Here is a 25,327-nt window from a genome sequence, read left to right on the forward strand (position 1 = left end):
CGGGAGAGACTAGGAGGGAAGAAAGAATGACTGTTTCCCCACACCCTAGGATTGGGGAAAACATTGACCCCCTTAGTTGCGGGAGAAGGGTTGCGCTCAAAGCGGTCGCCCATCCATCAATCCATCCTTCCTTCCTTACTTCCATCCATCCATCCATCCTTTTTTTTTCCCAGCGAGCGGTGCGTGTGTGTGACATGCAAGCAAGGCGTCTCACAGGCGTGTGTGTGTGTGTTTGTGGTGGGGTCTCGTCCCAGCCACCCACCCACTCGCTCCTTTCCCTCTTCGGGCGTGGGCTGTTCCCGTTCGCCTGGCCTCCGTCCTCCGATCTCCCGCGCTGGGAGCGAGCGAGCGAGCCAGCGAACGGCCGGGCACCGCGGACTTTGGCAAGGAGGAAGGTGGGAGGAAGCGGAGCTGCCGGCTGTGGGGGTTGAGGCGTGCAAGAGGAGTGGCGTGGAAAGGCCTTTTGTGTGTGTGTGCGTGTGTGTGCGCCTGTGTGCCCTAGGGAGGAAGCGGAGCTGCCGGCTGTGTGGGGGTTGAGGCGTGCAAGAGGCGCGCCTCCTCCTCTTCCTCACGCTCGCTCCTCTTGCACGCCCCTCAACCCCACCATCCCCACCCTCTCCAGCGTGAAGGTCACCTCCTCCTCTTCCAGGCGGCGGCGGCGGCTCAGCGAGCGCCACAGCCGGCAGCTCCGCTTCCTCCCCACTGGTCCCAGTCAGCGAGCGGTGGCGACATGCCGGCGCCGCTCCGCTTTCACCGTTCGGCTGGATTGGGACCGGCAACAGGTCGCGCGGCGGGCGGGGAGCCGCCAGCCTTCTCGGCTGAGGAGGGAGGTTTCAACGGTGAAAGCGTCGGCCGAGAAGGCTGGCGGCTCCCCGCCCGCCGCGGACCCATGCCGGTCCCAATCAGCCGAACGGTGAAAGCGGAGCGGCGCTCGGCATGTCGCCACCGTTCGGCTGGACTGGGACCAGTGGGAGGAAGCGAGCTGCCGCTGTGGCGCCCGCTGAGCCGCCGCCGCCTGGAAGAGGAGGAGGTGACCTTCACGCTGGAGAGGGTGGGGATGGTGGGGTTGAGGGGCGTGCAAGAGGAGCGAGCGTGAGGAAGAGGAGGAGGCGCGCCTCTTGCACGCCTCAACCCCCACACAGCCGGCAGCTCCGCTTCCTCCCTAGGGCACACAGGCGCACACACACGCACACACAAAAAGGCCTTTCCACGCTCCTCTTGCACGCCTCAACCCCCACAGCCGGCAGCTCCGCTCCTCCCTAGGCACACAGGCGCACACACGCACACACACACAAAAAGGCCTTTCCACGCTCACCTCTTGCACGCCTCAACCCCCACAGCCGGCAGCTCGCTTCCTCCCACCTTCCTCCTTGCCAAAGTCCGCGTGCCCGGGTTCGCTGGCTCGCCGCTCCCAGCGCAGGAGATCGGAGGACGGAGGCCAGGGCGAACGGGAACACTGCACCACCAGGGCTTCCCCGCGCCAATGCACAGCCCGCCAAGTTTGCGCCGTCCGCCCACCAGACACGGGGATGGGGGGCGGCCTGGGGGCGACAAATCCCGCGGGACCTCGGCGGGGCCGGGCCCCCTCCCTCCCATGGAGTCCGTTCGTACCCCTCCTGTGCGGGGTTCCCGAAGACGTAGACTCGAGTATAAGCCGAGGGGACGTTTTTCAGCACAAAAAACGTGCTGAAAAACTCGGCTTATACTCGAGTATATACGGTACTTATAATATGGTCACAGAGGTCATTAATGTATAATATGAAGAGTATTGGTCCAATGACGCTGCCTTGGGGAACGCCGCTATTGACTTTGACTTTGGATTTGATACGGTACTGCCTATTTTGACCACTTGTCTGTTTGACAGGAACACTTTTATCCAATTATGGAGGGTCCAAAGATGCCGTAGGATTTTAGTTTTAGGAGAAGTTTGTCGTGTTCCACTGAGTCAAAAGCTTTACAGAAATCTATGTAGATTGCATCTATTGCTTTGCCCTGATCAAGATTTGTAGTCCATATGTTTTTGCAGTGAAGAAATTGTAAGTTACATGGTAATTTTTTTCTGAAACCAGATTGTTTGTTAGAGAATAGGTTGTTAGTTTCTAGGTGGAGGGTAATGGATTGGTTGATGATTGATTGCATTACTTTGCAGGTGACGCAGCATAAATAAATTGGTCTGTAATTTTCAACTAGGCTGGGGCCTCCTTTTTTGAAGACAGGGATGACCGTGGCTAGTGACCAAAGTTTGGGAACGGAGCTGGTCTTGAAAGCTTTTTCAAAGATTATGCTTAGGGGTTCTGCTATATTAGTGGAAAGCTTTTTTAAGAAGTATGCACATAGACCATCAGGTCCAATAGATAGAGATGGTTTCAGTTTGCGAAGGGCCTTTTCAACATTATCTTCTGTGAAATCTATTTGTGTTAGGTCGTTGTACTCATTGTTGGTACGACTGGGGAAAGCTGGGTATGAGCCATTACTGTTAATAAAGACTGAGCTGAAGAATGTGTTAAAGAAGTTTGCTTTAACTGTTTCATCATTATATTCTTTACCGTTAGATCCTTTTAGGGGTGAGATGGATCTCGAGTCTTTAAGTTCACAAAATTATAAAAAGCACGATTGGATTTTGTGCGCAGGTGGTCTTCTTCTTGTTTAATGTAGTAATTGGTGCATTCAATCTTTATTTGGTTGCATATATTTTTGTAGAGGTTTCTAAAGTTGGCTACATAGCCAGTTTTGTTTCTTCACCAGAGGGATTTTTTTTTTTTTGGATTATGATATTTTTGGAATATGCAGCAGATCTTGTCATTTAATTCTCCCTGATAGACAGGACATGGGGCTTACTTCTTCTGTTGAGCAGTTGGAGAAAGGCAGTCCTACAAATTACCTGGCCTTGTACCATAGAGACCTCTAAAGTGATAATTAGCATCTCGAATTGCATCTGAAAACATGCTAAGAGCCAGCACAGCTCATCAAGCAGATGAGTAAAATGGATTTATCAAGGTGTACCCAGAACTGTCCATGCTGCTACATTCTGAACCAGGCCTCTGGATATTCTTCAAGAACAGCTCCTTCTAGAGTGCAGATGGGGAGAAAGTGGTATGTGTATGCATATAAAGAACAGAAGGGATGGAGAAAGAGAAGTAGTTCACTGAAGTGGAATGTAGATAAGTGAATAAGCAGTGATTAAATACTGAGTCTTGGGCAAAATGTTGGGAGAACAACTTATGCTATGTCACAAATATGTTAGCTTGTTCAGAAAATCGTTTTGTCATATTCTTCCAAGCCATTTATACAGTATAAACTTAAGCACAAAGGACAATTCTCTTCTGAGCTGAGACATATATGCACTTTTCTTGGCAACAGTATGGATATTCAAGTACCAACCAAGTCTATCCCAGCTTAGTTTTCAAGATCAAAGTTGATAAAGTGTTGCTTCCTAATTGGGCAGTCTTAAGTCCAAAACTATACTGGAGTCATGATGCAAAATAATATCTCACTGATTCATCTTAGTTCCCTGGCCTCATGTGGCCTCATTAGTGGAGACTGAATTGTATCAGGTCAGTTTTTCTTCTGCTGATGGAAGCAGGATCTTTAATTTTGAGGATGGGAAGAAAGGCATTTTGGTCACTGCTCTTCTTTTCAGCAATATTAAAACTTGTCTAAATTTGATTTAGAAATCTGGGAGATGATGGAAAGCTAGAAATGGATACTTCTCATAATATACAATTCTTTTTAGATGGGTTACATGGATAGAATACACTGTGCAAGAATCAAATCTTTTTCTGCAGAATGAAATCCATTGGAAATAAATCCTACTTTTAAAAAATATATTCCATCAAGTCATTCATAATTCTAAGTGACTACATACAGATCCATAACAATTTATCCCTAACCTGTTCTTTCAAGTCTCCCAGTTATGTTCTTATCACCACCATAACTGAGTCCAGGCACTGGTCACTGTCCTTTCTTTCCACCCTTCCCAGCTTTAAAGTAACTTCTAGAGAGCTAGACCTTCACATAATATGACAGAAATAGAATAATTTAAGTCTGATCATTTGTGTGAGTGAGAACTCTGGGTTGATTTGTTCAGTGATCCATTATTGATTGTATAAATATATTACCCAATATATAAATATAAAACCATCTACTATAGATACAGGTTCAAGCATCATGCAGCTTCAGCCAATATATATACGTTATATAATTTCATATGAATTACTACAGAAATTAATTTACTAATCATGGAAATTAAATCTAATTAGTCAACTCTCCCCCCATCAAAACTGACAGGGCAAGGCACTAGAACAGTGATGGCAAACAGTGGTGGGATTCAAGTAATTTAACAACCGGTTCTCTGCCCTAATGATTTCTTCCAACAACCAGTTTGCCAAACTGCTCAGAAAATTAACAACCAGTTCTCCCGAAATGGTGCGAACTGGCTGAATCCCACCACTGATGGCAAACCGTTTAGAGACTGACTACCCAAACTGCAACCCAACACCCACTTATTTATTGCAAAGTGCCAACACAGCAATTTAACCTGAATAATGAGGTTTTACTAGCTAAAATAATGATAAACAATGCAGAGTTCAGCTAATTGTTCTAAGAAAAACGTGATAAATGCACCTTTATATCACTTCATTTTTATTCTGCTTTAGAAATATTATGTTTAGCAACAATAAAAAAGAAACACTTTTGTAATATCATTTCTGTCAGGCTACCTCCGACTATAATTAGGAAAGAATTCACCTTGACTTCATTTGGAATAAAGAAAAGTACTTTTACTATTTACAGTCTTGATAGCAGCTAGTAAAGTTGGATCTGAGACAAAATATGGCTAACATATCATATCCCCCCAATTGTCCCTCCTCCTCCAGGAGGTCAGGCTGGTCTGGTCCAATGCCAGCTCCTTCTCGGCCCCTCGTGGTAATCTTCTTCCACAGGTCTCTAGTTGTCAGTCATCTTAGGAATGCAGTGTCTGTTAGAAAAGCCCGCGCTGATAACACTCAGTCGTTAATCCCCCCTCCCACACTGTTATGTCAGCCGACACTCTTAATAGGCTCCTTTCCCTTACCCCGTACGGTGGTATGATACATCTCATTTCCTTAATAGTTTTATAATACAGAAATAAATATTTCACATTCTATCTACTGATATAATCATTCAAAAGTATACGAAGATTGGAGTGGAGGCTGACAATTTCTCTTTCCCTCCTTCTCTTCCCCTTTTTATCTTCCCCTCCCTCTTGTTCTCTCTTTCTCTCCCTCTCTTTCTGCCTGTTTCTCTGTTTCTCTCTTTCCCTCCCTCCCTCCCTCTCTCTGTCTCATCCCTCCCTCCCTCCCTCCCTCCCTCCCTCCCTCCATCTATCTATTTATCTATCTGTGCTCTCCTGCCCAGCTTCACATGTCATGTGAATCCAACCATTTGGGCTGTAAAGGGGGAGTGGAGACTGGCAGGCAAAGCCATGTGTTTAGAGATCCACACAAAATAAGGCAACTCTAATCTGGATCCTGTCGGGGAGACCCCCCTTCCGTCTCCCTTTCTCCCCTCCATGGTGGGATCCGGGCAACCTGAGCACAGCTCCCTCCTCAGAGGCAACCAGCAAGCAAACAAATGTGGCGCTCTGGCTGGGAGGTGGTGGCTTGGAGTCCCACCTCTGGCCAGGCAGGACACACACCTTCCCCGCCGCTGCTGTGGCACTGGCCGGGAGGGATGCATGAGCTGAATGTTTGGAGCCGTGCTTGGCAGAGTTTGCAAGCGGGTTCAGTGGGGCCACTTAGTGGGAGGATCCCGGCTCATTTGATTTGCTTCTGTATGGGGTGGGATTGCAGAAGGCAGAGGAAATCTGTGCCTTTAGGTGTTCAGCCCTCAAAGATTCTTTTGGGGCAACTTTTTCTGCTATTGAAACATTACATTTAGCAACAATAAAAAAATACTTTTGTAATATCATTTGTCTTTCCCTCCCTCCCGCCCTCTCTCTCTCTCCCCCTCCCTCCCTCTGTTTCTCCCCCCCCCATGGGGGGAGAAGGAACCCTTGAACTGGTGCTGGGTGGTGGGAATGATGTCCGAAGGCCAACGAGCCCAGGAGCAGCGCGCCCGCGCTCAGGTGGCAACGCAGGCAGCTATGCAGGAAAATAAGTTGCTTTTTTTTGTTGAGCCAAGCTGATGCAGGGTCACATTGTGGCTCCATGTCATAATGGGCTTCAGGTGGAGGGCAGGACCCCATCTCCCACATTGTAAAGCGCACAAGTGAAAAAGTTCACTCAATCAGTTCCAACTTCGCGAGAACTTTTTCTTTTGTGAAAAGTTGGAATTGATTGAGTAAAGAATCACGATGGAGAAACGCAATTGGAGTTGGGCTGGGGCGACTGCACAGATGCCCACAGAGAGCTGTGTATGCCACGTCTGGCATGCGTGGCATAGTTTCGCAATCATGGCACTAGAATATAAACTGACAGCAAATCATACTACTTACTAGCACTGATGATGTTACCTAGTTTGGATAATGAAATGTCTGCAAGAAAATGAGCAAACTCAGAGAGCACCAAGGACCCCTCATACACACAAATGTACAGGATAGCACAAAAAGTCTGCAATGAATAATGTAAAATTGTTTAATTTTCTTTTAATATAGTGGGTTCTAAAATATGTACATTGGCAATATGAAATTACTGCTGACCTAATAAATTATGATTACTTTAATTCTATTACATGCAAAAATGAATCTGGTGCAAAACAGCTGAAAATACATTAGCTGTACTAAGAGAAATGATATATATTATGTAAAAAAAGCTAGCAAGATTCTTTTTGAAAATTCTGAAAATATCCAAGGCCGATTAAAAAAATGAAATATCTATGTAATTACAGCTGCTTTGGTGGGCAATATTATGGGTGAAACAGATGTTTGTAACCTATTAATGAAAGTTTTTCAAACATCTGCTTACAATTTTAAAGCAAATGTAAATATAGCACAGAAGGTCAATTGTGCCAATTAAGGTCTATGTGCAAACCTACTGCTGCAGGTTTCTTTTCAGCTTATGCTGACTCTTTTTAGCACAGGAAATAGTATTTAATAGCAGCTTTGTCAATTTTGATTGTGATTTTATATAACAACAAACAATGATTACATGCCCTGTACTTTAGCAAGTAACCCATTTTCCTTCCTTCATTTCCTTCATACCTACAGCACACTACCAAGTGCACTAAGATGTGGTAAAAGTGTCATAATAAGTTGATTTTCATACATAAAAGCTTAATTTCTGTATAATTAGATCAAAAATATTCCAAAGACTCTTCAAATGTGTTCTCCTACAACTAGAATATTAGACTTTCATAATCTACAGCATTCCAAAACAATTTAATCAATAAATCACAGATGAATGATCAAAAGAATCAATTGCTGAGATTTTTCTTTAAATCCTGATTTTTCAAACCATTAAATGTTATTATACCATTCTACCATAGTCCTCCTCCTCTGAATGGAAACCAATAAATGAATGTACAAAAATAAAAGTGTTCTTTTTTCCAATCACCTGCATGGTATCAGTAGGTTATACTTATTCAGGGGACAATATATTAGCTATTCCAGCTCAAGAGGAAATTGAAAATAAAATTGGGTGTGAAAGCTAGCACATATCTGGCATTATGCCTATTGGTAAGAGATTTGGAAGAGGTGTATCATCTTCCCTTAAAATGGCAGAAATTCTTAGATGTTAAAATGTATAAGGGAGAAAAAGGGAATCATGGCTTCCTTTCAGAAAAAAACCAGAGGTTTCTTTTTAAAAAAGATTTATTGTACTTAACCTTTTAAGTTAAGTACAACTTAACTCACCATACTACTGTGAAAATAAGCCCTCCCCCAAAATAAGCCCTCTTCAAAAATATTTAATCGCATGCTCCTCTAGTTAGGGTTAGGGAGACAGAGCTGGAAATCAGGTAAGACAGCAAAAGGATCCCTGTCTTGCTCCAAGCGCCCCAAAATGATAAGACTTCCCTAAAAATAAGGCCAAGCGCTTATTTTGGGGTTCAAAAAATATAAGATAGGTTCTTATTTTCGGGAAAACATGGTATAATGCCAGGTCTTACCCTAATTGGTGCTCTTATCTCTTTTTTCATTCCTGCAAACTAAAGAAGTCTATTTTCTCTAGTTATGCATCAGTCAATGGCAGACACACAGACACCTCACATACCCACATACACGTCAGAGATCGGCCAAAGTTAAGGTTAAGGTCTTCTTCTAGAATGTATCAATCATGGTACGTAGTAGATTTCCAGAACTAAGTTTTAAGCATCAGGTAATGATTCATAATCAGAGTTTTTTCTACTGATAACAGGAAAAAAAGACAATCACAGGAAGAAACACCATCACAGATGTAAACTGGTTTAACTTCACAAAAGAGGCAATTTTCCAGCCTTCTATACAACTGGGAAGAAATGAACAAGACTTTTGTTGCCCCATTACTTATATACAGGTTTCTCATTTAAAAGCAGAATATTCTCTGAAATTCTCAGAGAGAATTGACTTGATTATTGACATCATTAGCTTCCCTTTAAGAAATGCTATTAAACAGAATTATTGAATTTTTATTTATTGGATTAACTGTTTCCAGTCCAAACAGTGAAGGAAATCTGACAAATTGCATTCAATATATGATTTTGCATACCCCCATGTTCTTGACATGATTTAAAATATTGCTATTCTAAGAATTGTGAATTTTGTGCAGCAACAATAGAATCATACAAACAGATGTGCCTGCTTTAATTAATTACAGACATGTACATTTGCAATCCCGTATGTTCATAAATACATCTTCTAAACCAAAGCAATGAACTTCTGTATAAATCAGAAGCGGCATAAAAATGATATGCCCTAAATATACCTAAATAATAATAACCTAAATAATAATAAATAATAATAATATATAATAATTATTTATTATATAATAATAATAAATAATAACCTAAATAATAATAAATACCTAAATAGTGCTTTCCTACTTGAAAACCATCACGGATCATCTGTTAGACCCCTTGCAATTTGCATACCAAACAAATAGATCAACAGATGATGCTGTTAATATGGCTCTGCACTACATCTTACAACATCTTGAATCTCCGAAGACCTATGTAAGGGTCCTCTTTGTAGACTTTAGTTCAGCATTCAATACCATCATTCCAGACATTCTTCTAACTAAGCTAAACCAACTACAAGTACCTGAACAGACTTGTAAGTGGATCACAAGCTTCCTAACAAACAGGAAGCAGCAGGTAAAGCTAAGCGGGATCACTTCAGATACCTGTACAATTAGCACAGGGGCCCCCCAAGGCTGTGTGCTCTCTCCACTTCTCTTCTCTCTGTATACCAATGACTGCATCTCCAACGATCCATCTGTTAAACTACTGAAGTTCGCAGATGACACAACAGTGATTGGTCTCATTCGAGACAATGATGATTCCGAATATAGACGTGAGGTTGAACGACTAGCCTTGTGGTGCGACCGTAACAATCTGGAACACACTAAAAACTGTAGAAATGGTGGTAGACTTTAGGAGAAACCCTTCCATACTTCTACCTCTCACAATACTTGACAACACAATATCAACAGTAGAAACCTTCAAATTTCTAGGTTCTATCATATTGCAAGATCTAAAATGGACAGCTAACATCAAAAACATCATCAGAAAAGGACAACAAAGACTGTTCTTTTTGCGCCAACTCAGAAAGCTGAAACTGCCCAAGGAGCTACTGATCCAGTTCTACAGAGGAATTACTGAGTCTGTCATTTGCACCTCTATAACGGTCTGGTTCGGTTCTGCAACCCAACAAGAAAGACACAGACTTCAGAGGATAATTAGAACTGCAGAAAAAATAATTGCTACCAACCTGCCTTCCATTGAGGACCTGTATACTGCACAAATCAAGAAGAGAGATGTGAAAATATTTACAGATCCCTCACATCCTGGACATAAAATGTTTCAACTCCTACCATCAAAACGATGCTACAGAGCATTGCACACCAGAACAACTAGACACAAGAACAGTTTTTTCCCCGAAGGCCATCACTCTGCTAAACGAATAATTCTCTCAACACTGTCAAACTATTTACTAAATCTACACTACTATTAATCTTCTCATCGTTTTCATCACCAATCTCTTTCCACTTATGACTGTATGACTGTAACTTTTTGTTGCTATCATTAAGGGTTAAATTGCAACCTATGACCATCATTTGTGTTGTAAATGTTGTACCTTTGATGTATTTTTTTTTCTTTTCTTTTTTCTTTTTCTTTTATGTACACTGAGAGCATATGCACCAAAACAAATTCCTTGTGTGTCCAATCACACTTGGCCAATAAAAAATTCTATTCTATTCTATTCTATTCTATTCTATTCTATTCTATTCTATTCTATTCTATTCTATTCTATTCTATTCTATTCTATTCTATATGAAGGCCCATTTAATATCTGAAACAAATACTGATAACCATCTTACAAGATCCTTATTTCTAGTACACTGTAACCTTGAAACTATATTCACTGACTTCTAAATGAGAAATGTAAGGCTTCTTGACCAGTTAAATCTGAAAGCAAACATCAGAAGTCTCAGAATGCATTCCCATCAATTAGGCGGTGTCTTTACTCAGCTTACCCCAATGTCACTTTGAAAATTCTATCTTGCCTGTAACTTATTAGCAAAGATGCCTTTAAAGTCAGTCTATTTTCCAGCCACCTTTTTATGCAAAAACCCAAATTTATATTGTTTATTATAAAGAGAACTGATAGTAATCCGTTCCAAATTTAAAGATTCTTTTTTATATTTCTATATTTTCAATAAAAAACTGTACCTCTCAAAATCAGAAGCTACCAATCTCTATTCTATAGATTACATTCTTTTAAGGGTTTGATTACAAGTTATTTAATGCGTATGAAATTCTTCCCTCCCAATATATTTTTATTTTATTCACTAGCTTTCAAAATTCCTGAATTTTGATATCCCAGAATTAAGAGTCTGCAGATTACAAGAGCAATTGGGACCAATATTTCCACCACTAAGCAATGGAGTTGTAAAGCATGACATCTCATGATTTCGTTGCAATCTTGGGAGTCCCCATTGCCATCATTAAGTGAGATCCATGTGGGTCATTACATGAGGGCCACATATGAATTGACCCAATTTCTTCAGAGTTTTACAGCATATCTTTTTACTGAATGTAAATCATAAGCTTGTCATAGTTAAATGCACAGAGGCTGAATGGCCTTTTAGCTAATTTGATACATCCTAATCAGAATTGATTTGTCCCTATGAAATATACCAAAGATAATAATGGATATATTCTGAATGCTGCTTATATAAAAATGACTATGATTTTCCTTGATGTGGGAAAAAACTTTGATAATTTTGAACGGTCATTTGTGAAGAAGATGAAAGTTTATTACATGAATACAGATTATCTACAATGGACAAGAAGCCAAGATAATGGCAAATGGATTGATATCACAAATTGTATCATAATACCTTCTAATAATTGTAGAAGGATTCATACTACCAAATGTTTTATGATGAAAGGGATATGATAGGTTGTCCCATTTATCTTTTATTCAAGATAAAATCCCAAATTTTAGGATCAAATTGTGAAATCAAAAACAAATTAAAATTATATGCTGATGACGTTATACTTACAACAGAAGTACTAGAATCAATAATAACAGTAGTATGGTTTGGTACTAGGCCATTCTAACATTGCCCCTCCTGATCTGAGGTGACAACAACAGACAGATTGAGAATGGAATGGAATGGAATAAAATAAAATGGCCATCAACTCCTAGAGATCTACTGATACATAAAACATTAGTCTCATATCACGCTTAAGTCTAGGAAACCAATTTGGAATAACATACCAGTCTTATGATTTAGATGAAGAATGGCAATTAAAGTGAGCATCCTTTAATAACCATAACCAAACAGATCACACAGGTCCAACAAAACTACTTCCAGGAATGCAGTTCTCCAGAAAAACATGGAGCCTGAATAGAATCAAGACAGGACATGCCACAACTAAGGCAAAGTGGGGAATGGCCAAAAGCCTGCAATGCAACTGTGGTGTATTGCAACAAACAGCACATAGAGTTCAAGAAAGTACTTTCAGGAAATTTCAAGGCACCTTGGATGATTTCATCACAGCCACCCCAGAAGCAGTTAATGGTAAGCTTCCTTAGATATCAAATTACATCTAGCCCAGGGGTGGCAAACTCGTGGCCCATGGGCCAGATGCGTCACGTGCTGGCTCCGCACCCATCCGGTTTAGCAAAGGGGAAAAAAGTCCTGATACGTCATGTGATGCCGCCGCAATGATGCGAGTTTGACACCCCTGATCTAGTCTATTAAGATTCTATGGTGCCATTTTTTTCAGACTATAAGACACTCCGGACTATAAGATGCACCTAGCTTTTGGGGAGGAAAACAAGAAAAAAAAATCTGCCTGTGCCTCCCAGCAATTTGCCTCTTTGCAGCGAACAGCAAACAGCCTGGTCAGCTTCAGCACAGCCTGATTTAGCACAATTTAGATTTACACTATTCCTATCAAAATGCATTCCTGGAGCATAACATACATCACAAAAAATGCAACGAACAGGTGACCATTAACCATCAACCATTTTTTTGTGTCCTAACCAGATTAAATAATTTGCTTAATGTCTTCAGGATTTTTAGTGATTCTTTTAAAAAAAATACAGGATAAGTTTTATTTTATCTTTTCCAGGACAGAAAAAAAAGTATTCAACAACTGATATTAAAGATAGAAATAGAGATAGAGAGAAAGAGAGAGACTATTTAAAATAAATATTTTAAAATGTAATCAAATTTGATATATACATTATAATGAAACACAATTATCCTTCCCAAATTTTAACAAATCAGCCAACCCTAGGCTGTACCAAAAAGTAACCAAATTACATACACAAAAATTAAAATACAGCACTGTAACACTACTCATTAAATGTAAATGTATGCGATGTAAATCTCTTCTTCAAATCAAAATATATACGATATGTATTCTCCCAAACCACATGAAGTCTCTCTTGCACACGGGGACTTCAAAACACATTTATTGCCTGTATTACAATAAGAAAAAATCTAGTCTACAACATAGCCAAAATGCTAGTAGACAATGCACTTCCCCAGACACAAAACAGCCCTAAATCTTCTTTCAATTCTTGGGAAATTCTCCGTCATCCTTTCTGCAACTACTGTGTCTCCCCAAAAATAAGACCCTGTCTTATATTTTTTTGAACCCCAAAATAAGTGCTTGGCTTGTTTTCTGGGAGGTCTTATTATTTTGGGGCATATAGAGCAAGATGGGGCTCCTCTTGCTGCCTTACCTGATTATTATAAGGGGATGTCTTATTTTCGGGGAAACATGGTAACTTTATTCAAGGCCTTGATTTTCACCAGGTCTTTTCCAACATGATTTATTAAAAGGTAATAGGTTAGGCTATAGAAATTCAAACAGAATTACTTCCATTTTAGAATCAAAGCCATCGTTCAGTTTGTGATGGCATATTTCACTTTATTTCTACTACCTCCTCTCTTAATTGTTGGGCTAATTGCCTAGTCCCAGACAAGAAAGGAATGGGCTGGTACCACACACTGCTGCCTGAATCCCTATCAGACTATGAATACAGCATTATATTTGATCATCTTTCACTACATATATGATATTTATCTTTAAAGAACTGGCAACAAAAAACTCTTCACTCGTTTATTTCTAATATTTTCTTTTAAACTCTGAATACCTAAAGCATGCAGAAATGTTTTTCATCCCACTTTTCATTTCTATTTCTACTATACTTATTAGTGACTGGAAATCCCTTAAGGACATTTTGTTGAAAAAAGGATGATGTACCCAGTTTTGATAAAGAAACGTTTCCAAGGAAACAACCAAGAGAATACCAACTTCAAGAGTACCAGGGCACTCATTTGAATCCTGAGCTACGAATAGTCTCCTCTATCAGTAGAAAAAAATAAATTTGTGATTTTTGGATTTGATGATTGGAAAAGGTAGTTTATGGAAAGAAGGAAATTATGATGTAGTCTTAAAGAGAGAGGGTAAAATATAAATGCATTTATAATTGCTGTTAAGAAGATCGGAAGTCATTTCATTATATATTTTTTCTTATTCTTTCATTTCTTTTCTATTTATTATCAGTTTTCCTTTTCTTTACTCTCTTTTTTACTTTAAATTTATATTGTTTTTATCCTGTAAAAGTTTTAAATTAAAGTGAGTGAAAAAAGATACTGTGTCCAAGGCAATACTTGTGATAATAGCAACTAGAGTGGAGCAAGAAGGCCAGAGTTTAGCCAAACATTTGTTAAAATGTTAAAATTAACCCTTAATATGGTTTATCTGGTTAAGCATAATAATTTATATCTTATTCCATACTCCAAATGCAGTTAGCAAGCAGTTCTGATCATAGAAGATTTAGCTAATTATATTAACTGGATATGGTTGCATTTTAAGAATAAAATTTTAAACAAAGAAACTAATCTTTTCCTAATTTGCCTAACTGGTCAAACAGACTGTTTATGCAACATACTAAATTGACTAAGCCAGAAACTTTTGTGGTTTATTAGCTGCTGCCACTTGCAGGGCTGGGCATCAGACATACTTATTGATATTATGGCTAAATGTAATGTACTCATGTGTTGAATGTTCGTCTCTTTTCCAAAGAAAAGTTGTCATGCAAAGGGTGATTAAGTACAATCTGTAGGATAAAATGCCAGGCTGAGGTCCATTTCAGATACAATGATTTAGTCCTATTTAGTCCAATTTTGGACTTGATTCAATATGCCAAACTTGGCTTATTGAATCAAATCCAAAATGTGTGTTCATGCAGTTTTTCTTGGCCCCTCCCCTTATTTGCCAGCTTCTAACAAAGCTTTCTTGTGTTCTTAAACAGTAGGTTTTTAAATGATGTTTAAAGCAGCATAGTTTTTAAAGGTGGATTTTGGACCAATTGCCATTCAAAATATCTACAGAATATTAGATGTCTATGGAGAATCTGTCCTCCAGGTCATGGTTGTCCCAAAGGGGATGTTTTTCAAAAGGCAACTGGACTTTGTTTTTCCTTTTGAAAAAGCACCTTTGGAATAAAGAATATTAGGTTGCTGCTGTTGGCCTGTAGTAAAAATTATAATAAAGGAGGACAAAATTTGAAAAGGGCATGGCTCATCTGATTTGATACACTTGAACTACACTGTTACATCTATTATTTAGAAATAAAAGTAAACATGCTATAAATTTATAAACTGATTTATCAAGCCAAGTTTTAGATGGTTCTGGGAAGACCAAAATCAGAGACTATTCAGTTTCTCTAAAATATTTATACTAACAATTTTTCTGATATCCTTGGGACTACATATAGCAATAGCATTTAGACTTATATACCACTTCACAGTGTTTTACAGCCCTTTCTAAGTGGTTTACAGTCAGCATTTTGCCCCCAACAGTCTGGGTTCTCATTTACTGACCTTGGAAGGATGGAAGACTGAGACGTTGAGAATTGAACTGTCAAACTGCTGCTAGCCAGCAGTCAGCAGAAGTAGCCTGCAGTTCTACATTCTCACCACTGCGCCACCACGCTTTTATATAGGCTGCTAACACAACTTATTTTTTAATACCACCATCTTCTCCCGAATGTTTTAAAACAGGTGTGTCAAACTCAACGCTTGTGGGCCAAATCCGGCCCATGTGGACAGAGCTGGCCTGTGGGGCCGTCATGGTCTACACAGTGCTAAGAGGAAAGATCATGGCATTGGCCCAGTCTACCCAATGCGAAGAGGAAAGACCAGGCCAAAATAGCTTCGGCCTGGTCTATCCAATGCAAGGAGGAAAGATCAGGCCAATGTAGTGTCAGCCCGGTCTACTCAGTGCGTAGAGGAAAGATCAGGCCAGTGTATCATCAGCCCAGTCTACTCAATGCAAAGAGGAAATATGCCAGCAGTTTTGGGATTGGCATCAAGCTGGCCACACCTACCCAGTTGGCCACACCTACCCAGTTGGCCATGCCCACCCAGTCCGCCGAGGTCAACGACAGCCCTGATGTGGCCTTCAATTAAATTGAGTTTGATACCCCCGTTTTAAAACATCCTGGGGCATCAAGAACGAGATGCAAGAGGTTGCAGTAAGAAGAGACTTTAGGGGGGGAAAAAGATAGTTTTGATTCTTATCTGTCCCTCATGAGTTCATATTGTGTCTCTATTGTCACATTCTACAGAGCTCACAGCAAAAGATCTTTTTGAAGGGCATTTTAAAGTTGTGGAGGGATAAGAATATCTATTGCATAAGCATGTTTTCTACTGCACAAGTTTGGATCTGTTCAAAGTTCTGTTTATACAGAGGTAAAAAAAGACAATTTCCCTTTTTTCTTCAGGCAAACAAATATCAAGATGCAAATAATCAAGAATCAGTTCTTGATAGTTTATGAAACTTTAAATGCAGTCTTCTTCAAAACATCTACTGCTCGATAATAAATAGCTAACTATTTTGTTCATATACTTTAAAAACAGTTTTGATATGAAATGTACTATAATATTTTCAGTGTTTTTTTTTTAAAAAATTGAGCTGTCAGGAATAAGGTTCCTTGCACAGGCAGGTCTCTTGGCCATCCACAAATTCATTTCATACAGTAGTGCAGGTCATATATGTTTTAAAAAGTACCCCAAGCAGTGTAATGACTTGTTTTTTTATACAAACAAGTGCATTTTACAGGATTCCCTATTGTGGGCAACTACGAAATCACAGCTTTTTATTTAGTAAACTGAAATCGTGCTTCTTTCATCTTTATTTTAATAGCAATTAATTTCACTGATTTAAACAGATTTTCTTTCAAGCCATTCATCTTAGCACTTGATTTATTCCTTAAATTATTCCTAAACTTCCAAGAGTTGTACTATTCTAATTATATGCTTAGAGACCATGAGGAGAACCACAGAAGTTATGGAAGCTATCTAAGAAATCTTATTTCTTGTAAATTATAGAAACTATGCTTTCAATATCCTCAACAGTCATGACTATGACAACTTTGAAGCATTATTCCACAATGATAACCTCAATGAATTTAAAGTATTCCAAAGTAAAAGTCATAAAGCATTACTGATAAAGCTAAGTTATTTAATATTTAAATAAATCTGTATTCTTTTAATTAATTTTGTACCCCTTAATTTACAGGGACTAATAGAGGTGCTACTTAGTTTACTTGTTAGTTGTACATGTAAATATATGCCAACAATAATAGAGCTTGTATAATAATATGTGATACATCAAAACAGGCCATCTGGAGACTAATGAATAATCAAGGGACTCCAAATTAAACTATAGAATTTTTCTTAGAATCTTTAGGACAACACTGTCAAGTTCAATCTAATCATTTAGACTCCAGAATCAATTTTTCAAACTTTATGACAGGTCTAATAGCTCCCACCTGTTTCTCTCGTTTGACTTTTGACTGGCAAGTTACCAGCTAGAGTGGAAATATAGACAAAGAACCCTATTACGCTCCGGCTGTTTCTCTACTGTGAGATCACTCAGCCATTAAATTAGTTCCAGCCCACTTTTGCTAAGTCTTAATTTTGAAAGATATATAGTGTTAGAGGACTGGGATGGAAGGTTTTATGTTCAACTTGTAAAAGGATTTGGAGGCATATCATGCATAGCTATAATATAGGTAATTTAATATTAAATATCTATCTCAATCTCAAGTAAAATATCTTATCACAATGTTTATTAATTTACACATGTTCATTAGTTATTAAATGACAAACTTAGAGAAAACTTTAAAATTATGTTTTTGTCATAATTAATTGCTTACAACATTAGGAAACAATAATATTTAAAAGCTTTGTCTTTTCAAAGGTTTATAAGTCATTTAAAATATTACAAGGCAGTGTACCTTAATTTTGTAAACCACACTGAAATAAAATTGATTGTGATATAAAAATGTTTTTAAAGAAATATGCCTATTTTTAGCAACTCAGCTTTATTAATGTATATAGGATATAATCTTCAATCAATATTATATGTGAATTGGTAATTCACTGAAACAAGATAAGTATGATAGTGTGTTTGAAAAATCTCATTTCATATGATTATCAATTATAAGGATAGTTTATATTTATTTTATAGTAATAGTATTGCAAGCCTTGGGTTCATATACTCTCTGGCTCTTTTAATTTTGCCTTACTATGAGGAGCATAAATTTAAAAAGCTTTTCTTTCTGTTTTAGATTAATTAGAGTGTGCTAGAACATATTACATTTAATTTTAAGCAAGTTTAAAACAAACAACTTTTCACAAGTTTTGAAAACTGACCTATTTTATTCTATAGTACTTAAAAGTTAACTATAGTTTAGTGTCTGGGTGTAATGCTTAGCGGCTTAGGGTTAAAAGTGAAAAGGCAAAGTGTAATCCCCTTGACAGAATAAATAAACTATGTTTAAAAGTTGATAGTGGTTTCAAAGATGCAGGTGTCCAATGTTCAAAGAAAACAAACATACAAAATCCAGCAGTCAAATTCAAGGGCACAAAGTAGCAATACACTTTAACAGCAATATTTAAATCACTTAAACAACAACAACAAAATAAAGCTAATAACTTATAAAGTGCAAATATATGAACACATCACAATCATGATATTTCAAATGAATATACCATTCAAGAATGTTTCATATAGCCAGCGATTCAACTAGTTGACTATGATATATTTAATTAATGATTATAAATTAATCAGTTACTGGGACATAACTGAAATATATTTTACTTTTGAACTAGTTTAAACAAATTGAAAAGTATATATTTTCTTTTAGTTCTAGACTCCCTGATAATAAAGCAAATACGTATTTTAAAAATCAGTAAATGTTGTTTTTCTTAGAGAATCAATTCCTTAGGAACAAAATAGTATAACTATAAAACAATGTGAAACCTACAAACCAATTCATTAGTATCCTTGCATATTTTAACCAAGTACATTCTGAATAAAAAAATTTAGTACTGTTTTTAGAAATAGGTAATAAGGTAGCAATATATATAACCTCTTTAAAATTATTTCACAAATTTCTATATTTTTATCAATATTAACACTGTGGCCTACATCCATAAAGTTGCTATTTTATAGAATGATAGCGTTATGTAAATATGTAAAATTAACTCATTTAGCAATAAAAGTTAAAGTAAACAGACTTATTCACCCTACTTATTAATAATCAATAATTCCAGCCATGTTGTGATGCATCTTGGCTTTTCTGCTGCAGATATTTAAATAATCAAGCCTTCTACTGCATCTCAGCATTACAGTAAAATCTGTATATCAATGAAAGAGAATACTTAAAAATTAGACTATAAACTTTATAGATGCCAATTTTTAGTTTGAAATTATGGATAATATGAGCACTTTTTTATCTTAATCATTATACCTCAGCCACCTTTTTAGGAGTAACTGGCATTTTTATTTAAGAAAATGTATTTGTTATATAACTTGGTCATTTAGAGAATCTATAGAAAAAAATCTTTACCGTTATATCAAATGAAATAATAAATGGGTTAATTCTATAGACATTATATAATCGTATAATGCACATTCATAATTACAGCACTTTAATTGTATTTGACCAATCAGAAATATATCCAATCATACTAACAAAAAGTCAAAGAAACCTAGTACAGTACAAGTAGTAAAGATTAGAAAAACATCTTCCAAAAACAATATAAGGAGATATAGGATCAATTCAGACAAAATTACTACGATCACAACTGGAACAAAGTTCCTACATAATTACAAGATTGCAATAAAAACAACTTGGGTGACATAGGAAGAGGTTATCTTCTAATCAGTTTCTCTGAAAGATTATCTGATCACTCATATTCATTTGGACAATATCAAACACCATTCTTATTATTTGAAAAAATGCGTTTTTATGGATTGCTACTTGATATTGTTTTATGAATTGTAATGAATTTAAAGCCTAGTATCAATATCAGAAATAGAAAAATAACATAGAATAACATACTAAAAATGGTAATGATACATGACAGTTCATATCTTTAAATTTTCTAGCAAGCTTTTTCAGTTTACCACTTATTTTCAATAAACTAAGAGAATGGAAGTCCCAAAGAAAATACTGCACATTTTTTTTGCCAAGTCTCTCTTTCTCTCTCATAATGAAATTAATGTCACCGGAATCTCTTACCCATCAAGAAGATTCATTGTAGTCGATGTAACTTCAGAAAACAAGACTATTTTCCCCAAGATTCTGGTATCAAGGTTTTGTTTATATCTCTCAAAACTAAAGTTTTCAGATGAGAATGCTTCCGTATCAGTAACTACTGGAATGAGCAAAGGTGTTATTTCCATATTTTCAGTGCAAGATGATACAAACTTAAGAGACACCTTGCTGGATGTGATTAATCCTTCTGTGATCATATTTCTTCTGAGCAATTCTAAAAAAGTATTGTGGAGAATCTGTTTGATATAAAATACAATTACAAGACAGTATAAAATATACATATCAAAACTAAGACTTCATTTCTGTTCTCCAAAAGGACGTGAACCCACAATAACTTCTTAATAAGTATTTGATGTCTCAGCTTAATTTTATATGAATGCATTTTGGAAAGCATTTGGCCCACATGATTAATTGGGATAAGTCCCATCTACTTCCTTTGGGCTAATTATTAAAATGGGTTTTATAATTTCTACAGATATTAATTACTTAGAATTTTATATTCTCAAAAATATTTGTAAATGCATGGAAATAAATGTTAAATATTTGAGAAAATATTGATTTGCATGTTTTTAGGTGGATTAATGATGATAAATTTGTGGAGATAAAATTAAGGTTATTAAAATGAATATTGTCCTTCATCTGACTTATGTTTTGAAAGGTATTCCAATGTTACTTCCAAATAAAATCTTACTGTTACATTGATTTAAATTCAAAAAGTCTGGAGTATAACTGTCTTTGAATACCTCAAAGATGGGTGGTTCTAAAATGTGATAAATTAAAATATAAGCACATAGAGTTATTGAAAGTGAGTGGGCATCCATATAAATTTTATATAAATAAATTTTATATAATTAAATAAATAAAAATGGATGGTCAAGATGGTACTGCTAAAAGCTTATGAAATTTTATATTGCAAAATTTGGGAGATGGAATGGATGCCTTGACCATTGTTTGTGTAAGTTATGGTATAGTAGCTGTAAATGTCATTTATAGGTATATAGGTATATTATTTATTACATATAACAAACTCTGCATATTATTTTATTGCACTGCCACTTATGATATACTATTATTAAAGTCACAACTAAAATAAAAATTAATACAAACAGAAGCCAACACAGAGGTCAATGATTTTAATAAATATCTATATCTCAGCAAAAATAATATCTCAACTTGTTCCCATTCTTTCTTCTTAGCAGGGATGAGAAGCCTGTGTCCTTCCAAATTTTACTACTATTACAAATCTCAATATTCCATATTATTATACATTTATTGTGGGAAGCTGAGCCTACATTTCAGCAACATCTATAAGTAAGAGATTCCCAACCTTTTCTAAAATACTTAAGACTTTTAGAGAAAAAAATCATTCAACATTTATCAGATAATCAAACTGCAACTGTTTCTAGGGTTTATGTCTATCTAGACCCGTTCCAGTCCGGCTTTCGGCCCGGATACAGCACGGAGATGGCTTTGGTCCGTTGGTTGATGATCTCTGGAGGGCCAGGGATAGGGGCTGTTCCTCTGCCTTGGTCCTATTAGACCTCTCAGTGGCTTTTGATACCATCGACCATGGTATCCTGCTGCACCGGTTGGAGGGATTGGGAGTGGGAGGCACCGTTTATCGGTGGTTCTCCTCCTATCTCTCTGACCGGTCGCAGACGGTGTTGACAGGAGGGCAGAGGTCGACCCCGAAGCACCTCACTTGTGGGGTGCCGCAGGGGTCGATTCTCTCGCCCCTCCTGTTCAACATCTATATGAAGCCGCTGGGTGAGATCATCAGTGGTTTCGGTGTGAGTTCCCAACTGTACGCTGATGATACTCAGCTGTACTTTTCCACACCGGGCCACCCCAACGAAGCTGTCGAATTGCTGTTCCGGTGCCTGGAGGCCGTACGGGTCTGGATGGGGAGAAACAGGCTCAAGCTCAATCCCTCCAAGACAGAGTGGCTGTGGATGCCGGCACCCTGGTACAGTCAGCTGCAATTGCGGCTGACTGTTGGGGGCGAGTCATTGGCCCCAATGGAAAGGGTGCGCAACTTGGGTGTTCTCCTGGATGGACGGCTGTCTTTTGAAGACCATTTGACGACCGTCTCCAGGAGAGCCTTTTACCAGGTTCGCCTGGTTCGCCAGTTGCGCCCCTTCCTGGACCGGGATGCCCTATGCACGGTCACTCATGCTCTCGTGACATCTCGCCTGGATTACTGCAATGCTCTCTACATGGGGCTTCCCTTGAGGAGCACCCGGAGGCTCCAGTTAGTTCAGAATGCAGCTGCGCGGGTGATAGAGGGAGCCCCTCGTGGCTCCCATGTGACACCACTCCTGCGCAGACTGCACTGGCTGCCTGTGGCCTTCCGGGTGCGCTTCAAGGTTTTGGTAACCATCTTCAAAGCGCTCCATGGCTTAGGGCCGGGCTACTTACGGGACCGTCTACTGCCACCAATTGCCTCCCACCGACCCGTGCGCTCTCACAGGGAGGGACTCCTTAGGGTGTCGTCCGCCAGGCAGTGCCGACTGGCGACACCCAGGGGAAGGGCCTTCTCTGTGGGGGCTCTCACCCTCTGGAATGAACTTCCCCCAGGACTCCGTCAACTTCCTGACCTTCGAACCTTCCGCCGCGAGCTTAAAACACATCTATTTATCTGTGCAGGACTGGACTAGAATTGTAATTTTAAATTTAATTTTAATGGGTTTTTTATCATTTTAATTGTAATTTTAAATTTTGGCCTATTTAAATAAGTTTTTTAATTTAATGTTTTATCTTGTATTATATTTGTATTTTTATCGGGCTGTAAACCGCCCTGAGTCCTTCGGGAGATAGGGCGGTATAAAAATTTGATTAAATAAATAAATAAATAAATGTTACAGGTGAATCTGCAATCCTCAACTTTTCTAAGGGAAACTCTAGTTTACTTTCTGTCAGTTAGTGCTATGAGAACAGTCTGGAAACAATCTCTTCAGCAGCTGCTCTCACCAACAAATAGTTTATTTTAAGAAAGTGGTTAGGTCAAAGGCTAAACATTGTCATAAGATGAAAACACACAATCTGAAATAGAAATACTGAATTGTGATAGTATTTCACATGTTGCCTTTTCACAGAAATGCTTAAAACCTACTAAAATATGCTCCATTCTATTTACTGGAACAAACTATAGCTGCTATTAACTTCTTTTCAGTATTTTATATTGTCCTCAGGTAATCAGAATAAAATAGCATCATGCCTATGTCTTATGTTTGGTTTTGGATTTTAGCAGTTAACAGTTTCAGCTGACTTTTAGTTACAAAGATTGCAGAATTCCACTCTACAAGTTCAAGATTACCATAACCATTTCAGCCAAACTAAATAGCATTCCACAATACTGTAAAACTCTGATGCACCAGATCTCCCATTTAGGAGACCTTAAATACAATATGTGAAAGTTTCACCTGGACATCTTAGCAAAACAACAGATAACTTAGTTGATTTCAAAATATTCTGGGCAAGACATTTAAATTTATGTCTGTTGAAATTATTTATTTCAGTTTACAGGCAGTCCTTGTTTAATATCCATTTGTTCAGCAACTATTTAAAGTTATGACACAGCTGAAGAAAGGAATACGTAACTCCTCAAAGTTGCAAGTTGTTCTTGCATTGCTCCCACAGTTGTGAACAAAATTCAAGCCCACCTGAATTCAGGCAGCCTGGCTTTTTGTTGCTACCAGCCTGACCCTATTACCCAGCCCTACCTGCCACTGTCATTACCACAAACCATTACTATACCAGCTGGGGCCTTCTTCCAAACTGCTTGCTTTCATAGGGCAGCTGAGGCAGAGTCTTCTCTTATGTGTGAGTTAGGGCATTCTTTTGCAAAAGAATTCAGCCAGAATGTGAAAAGCGGCTTTGGCTGGTATGGCAATGGCATCCGGTGCAAAGGGCAAGATAGTGGCATGCAAGACTGGGCAGCAGGAGCAACTGGCAGCAGTGGGTGAATGGATAGCAAATAGAGCAAAGATGGGGCAGAGATAGGTAAAGAGAGGTTGAGGTGGAGGCAGTCCCTTAGCTTTTTCCATAGCTTGGTTTGAGTCCTTGCATAACTACTGCATGGAATTTACTCAGTAACAGCAAGTAGGATTGCTGGAACTGCTGTCATTAAGCAGAAAAGTCACATGGTATTTTTGCTTAGTGACCACATTGCTTAGCAATAGAGTTGCTGATCCAATTAGGGTCATTAAGTGAGGACTATCCATATATCATTTATCAGGGGTGAAACTCAGCCAATTCTATCCGGCTTGGGCGAACCGGTAGCAGCAGCTGCGAGAGGCTCCACCCACCCATGCAGATGTAATGCCGTTGCTTTTTTGTGACATTTTAAGCCTCTGCACATGTGCATAAGGCTTTGCGCATGTGAAGATGACGGCATGAGCACATTTGTGAATTGATAGGGAAGGAAAGTTAATTTCACCCCATCATTTATGTAATAGGTCAGGGCAGAAATGGTATAAATCAGTATAAATACAGTGGCAATAGCACTTACCGCTTCATAAGTACTTTATAGCCTTCTCTAAGAAGTTTAAAGAATCAGGTTGCTCCCAACAATCTGGGACTTATTTTATTGACCTCGGAAGGATGGAAGGTTGAGTCAACCTTGAGCCAGTGAGAATCCAACTTCTGGCAGTCATCAGAATTAGCCTGCAATACTGCACTCTAAGCACTGCACCACCATGACTCTTAAATGATGTAAGTTTTGTATTTATTAGTATTCAAGGATAACAGTTCTTCCGTCTATGGTCTTAGTACCAAAATAACTGCAAATCTGAAAACCTGTATAAACCATTCTTTAATCTATTTTTCCTACTTTGTATTTCACTTTTAGATTTTTTTTTGGCTTGGCAAAACTAACTAACTAACTAACTACCATAGTTATAAACACTTGATCTGCTCCAACAACTTAATTTTTTTTCTTATTGGCAAGTTTCACTGGATGTCATGTTTTCAAAAATGTGGCAAAAAAATAACTTTGTTCTTCCTATCTCAGTTTGGGAGTCTTTAAAGCAACCTATCATCTTATCTACAGTTAAT

General features: G+C 38.4%; 1 protein-coding gene across 1 annotated transcript in view; it reads right to left on the reverse strand.

The window, feature by feature from the left end:
* The window catches only part of HLCS (holocarboxylase synthetase), an 87,260-nt gene that overhangs the window by 48,557 nt on the left and 13,376 nt on the right, over window positions 1-25,327 (reverse strand). The window contains exon 6 of the mRNA XM_058184528.1: window positions 20,237-20,508. Within this exon, the coding sequence (XP_058040511.1) occupies window positions 20,237-20,508 (272 nt within the window). The remainder of the gene's footprint in view (window positions 1-20,236; window positions 20,509-25,327) is intronic.

The sequence above is a fragment of the Ahaetulla prasina genome, chromosome 5, assembly GCF_028640845.1.
Source record: "Ahaetulla prasina isolate Xishuangbanna chromosome 5, ASM2864084v1, whole genome shotgun sequence".
Lineage (NCBI taxonomy): Eukaryota > Metazoa > Chordata > Lepidosauria > Squamata > Colubridae > Ahaetulla > Ahaetulla prasina.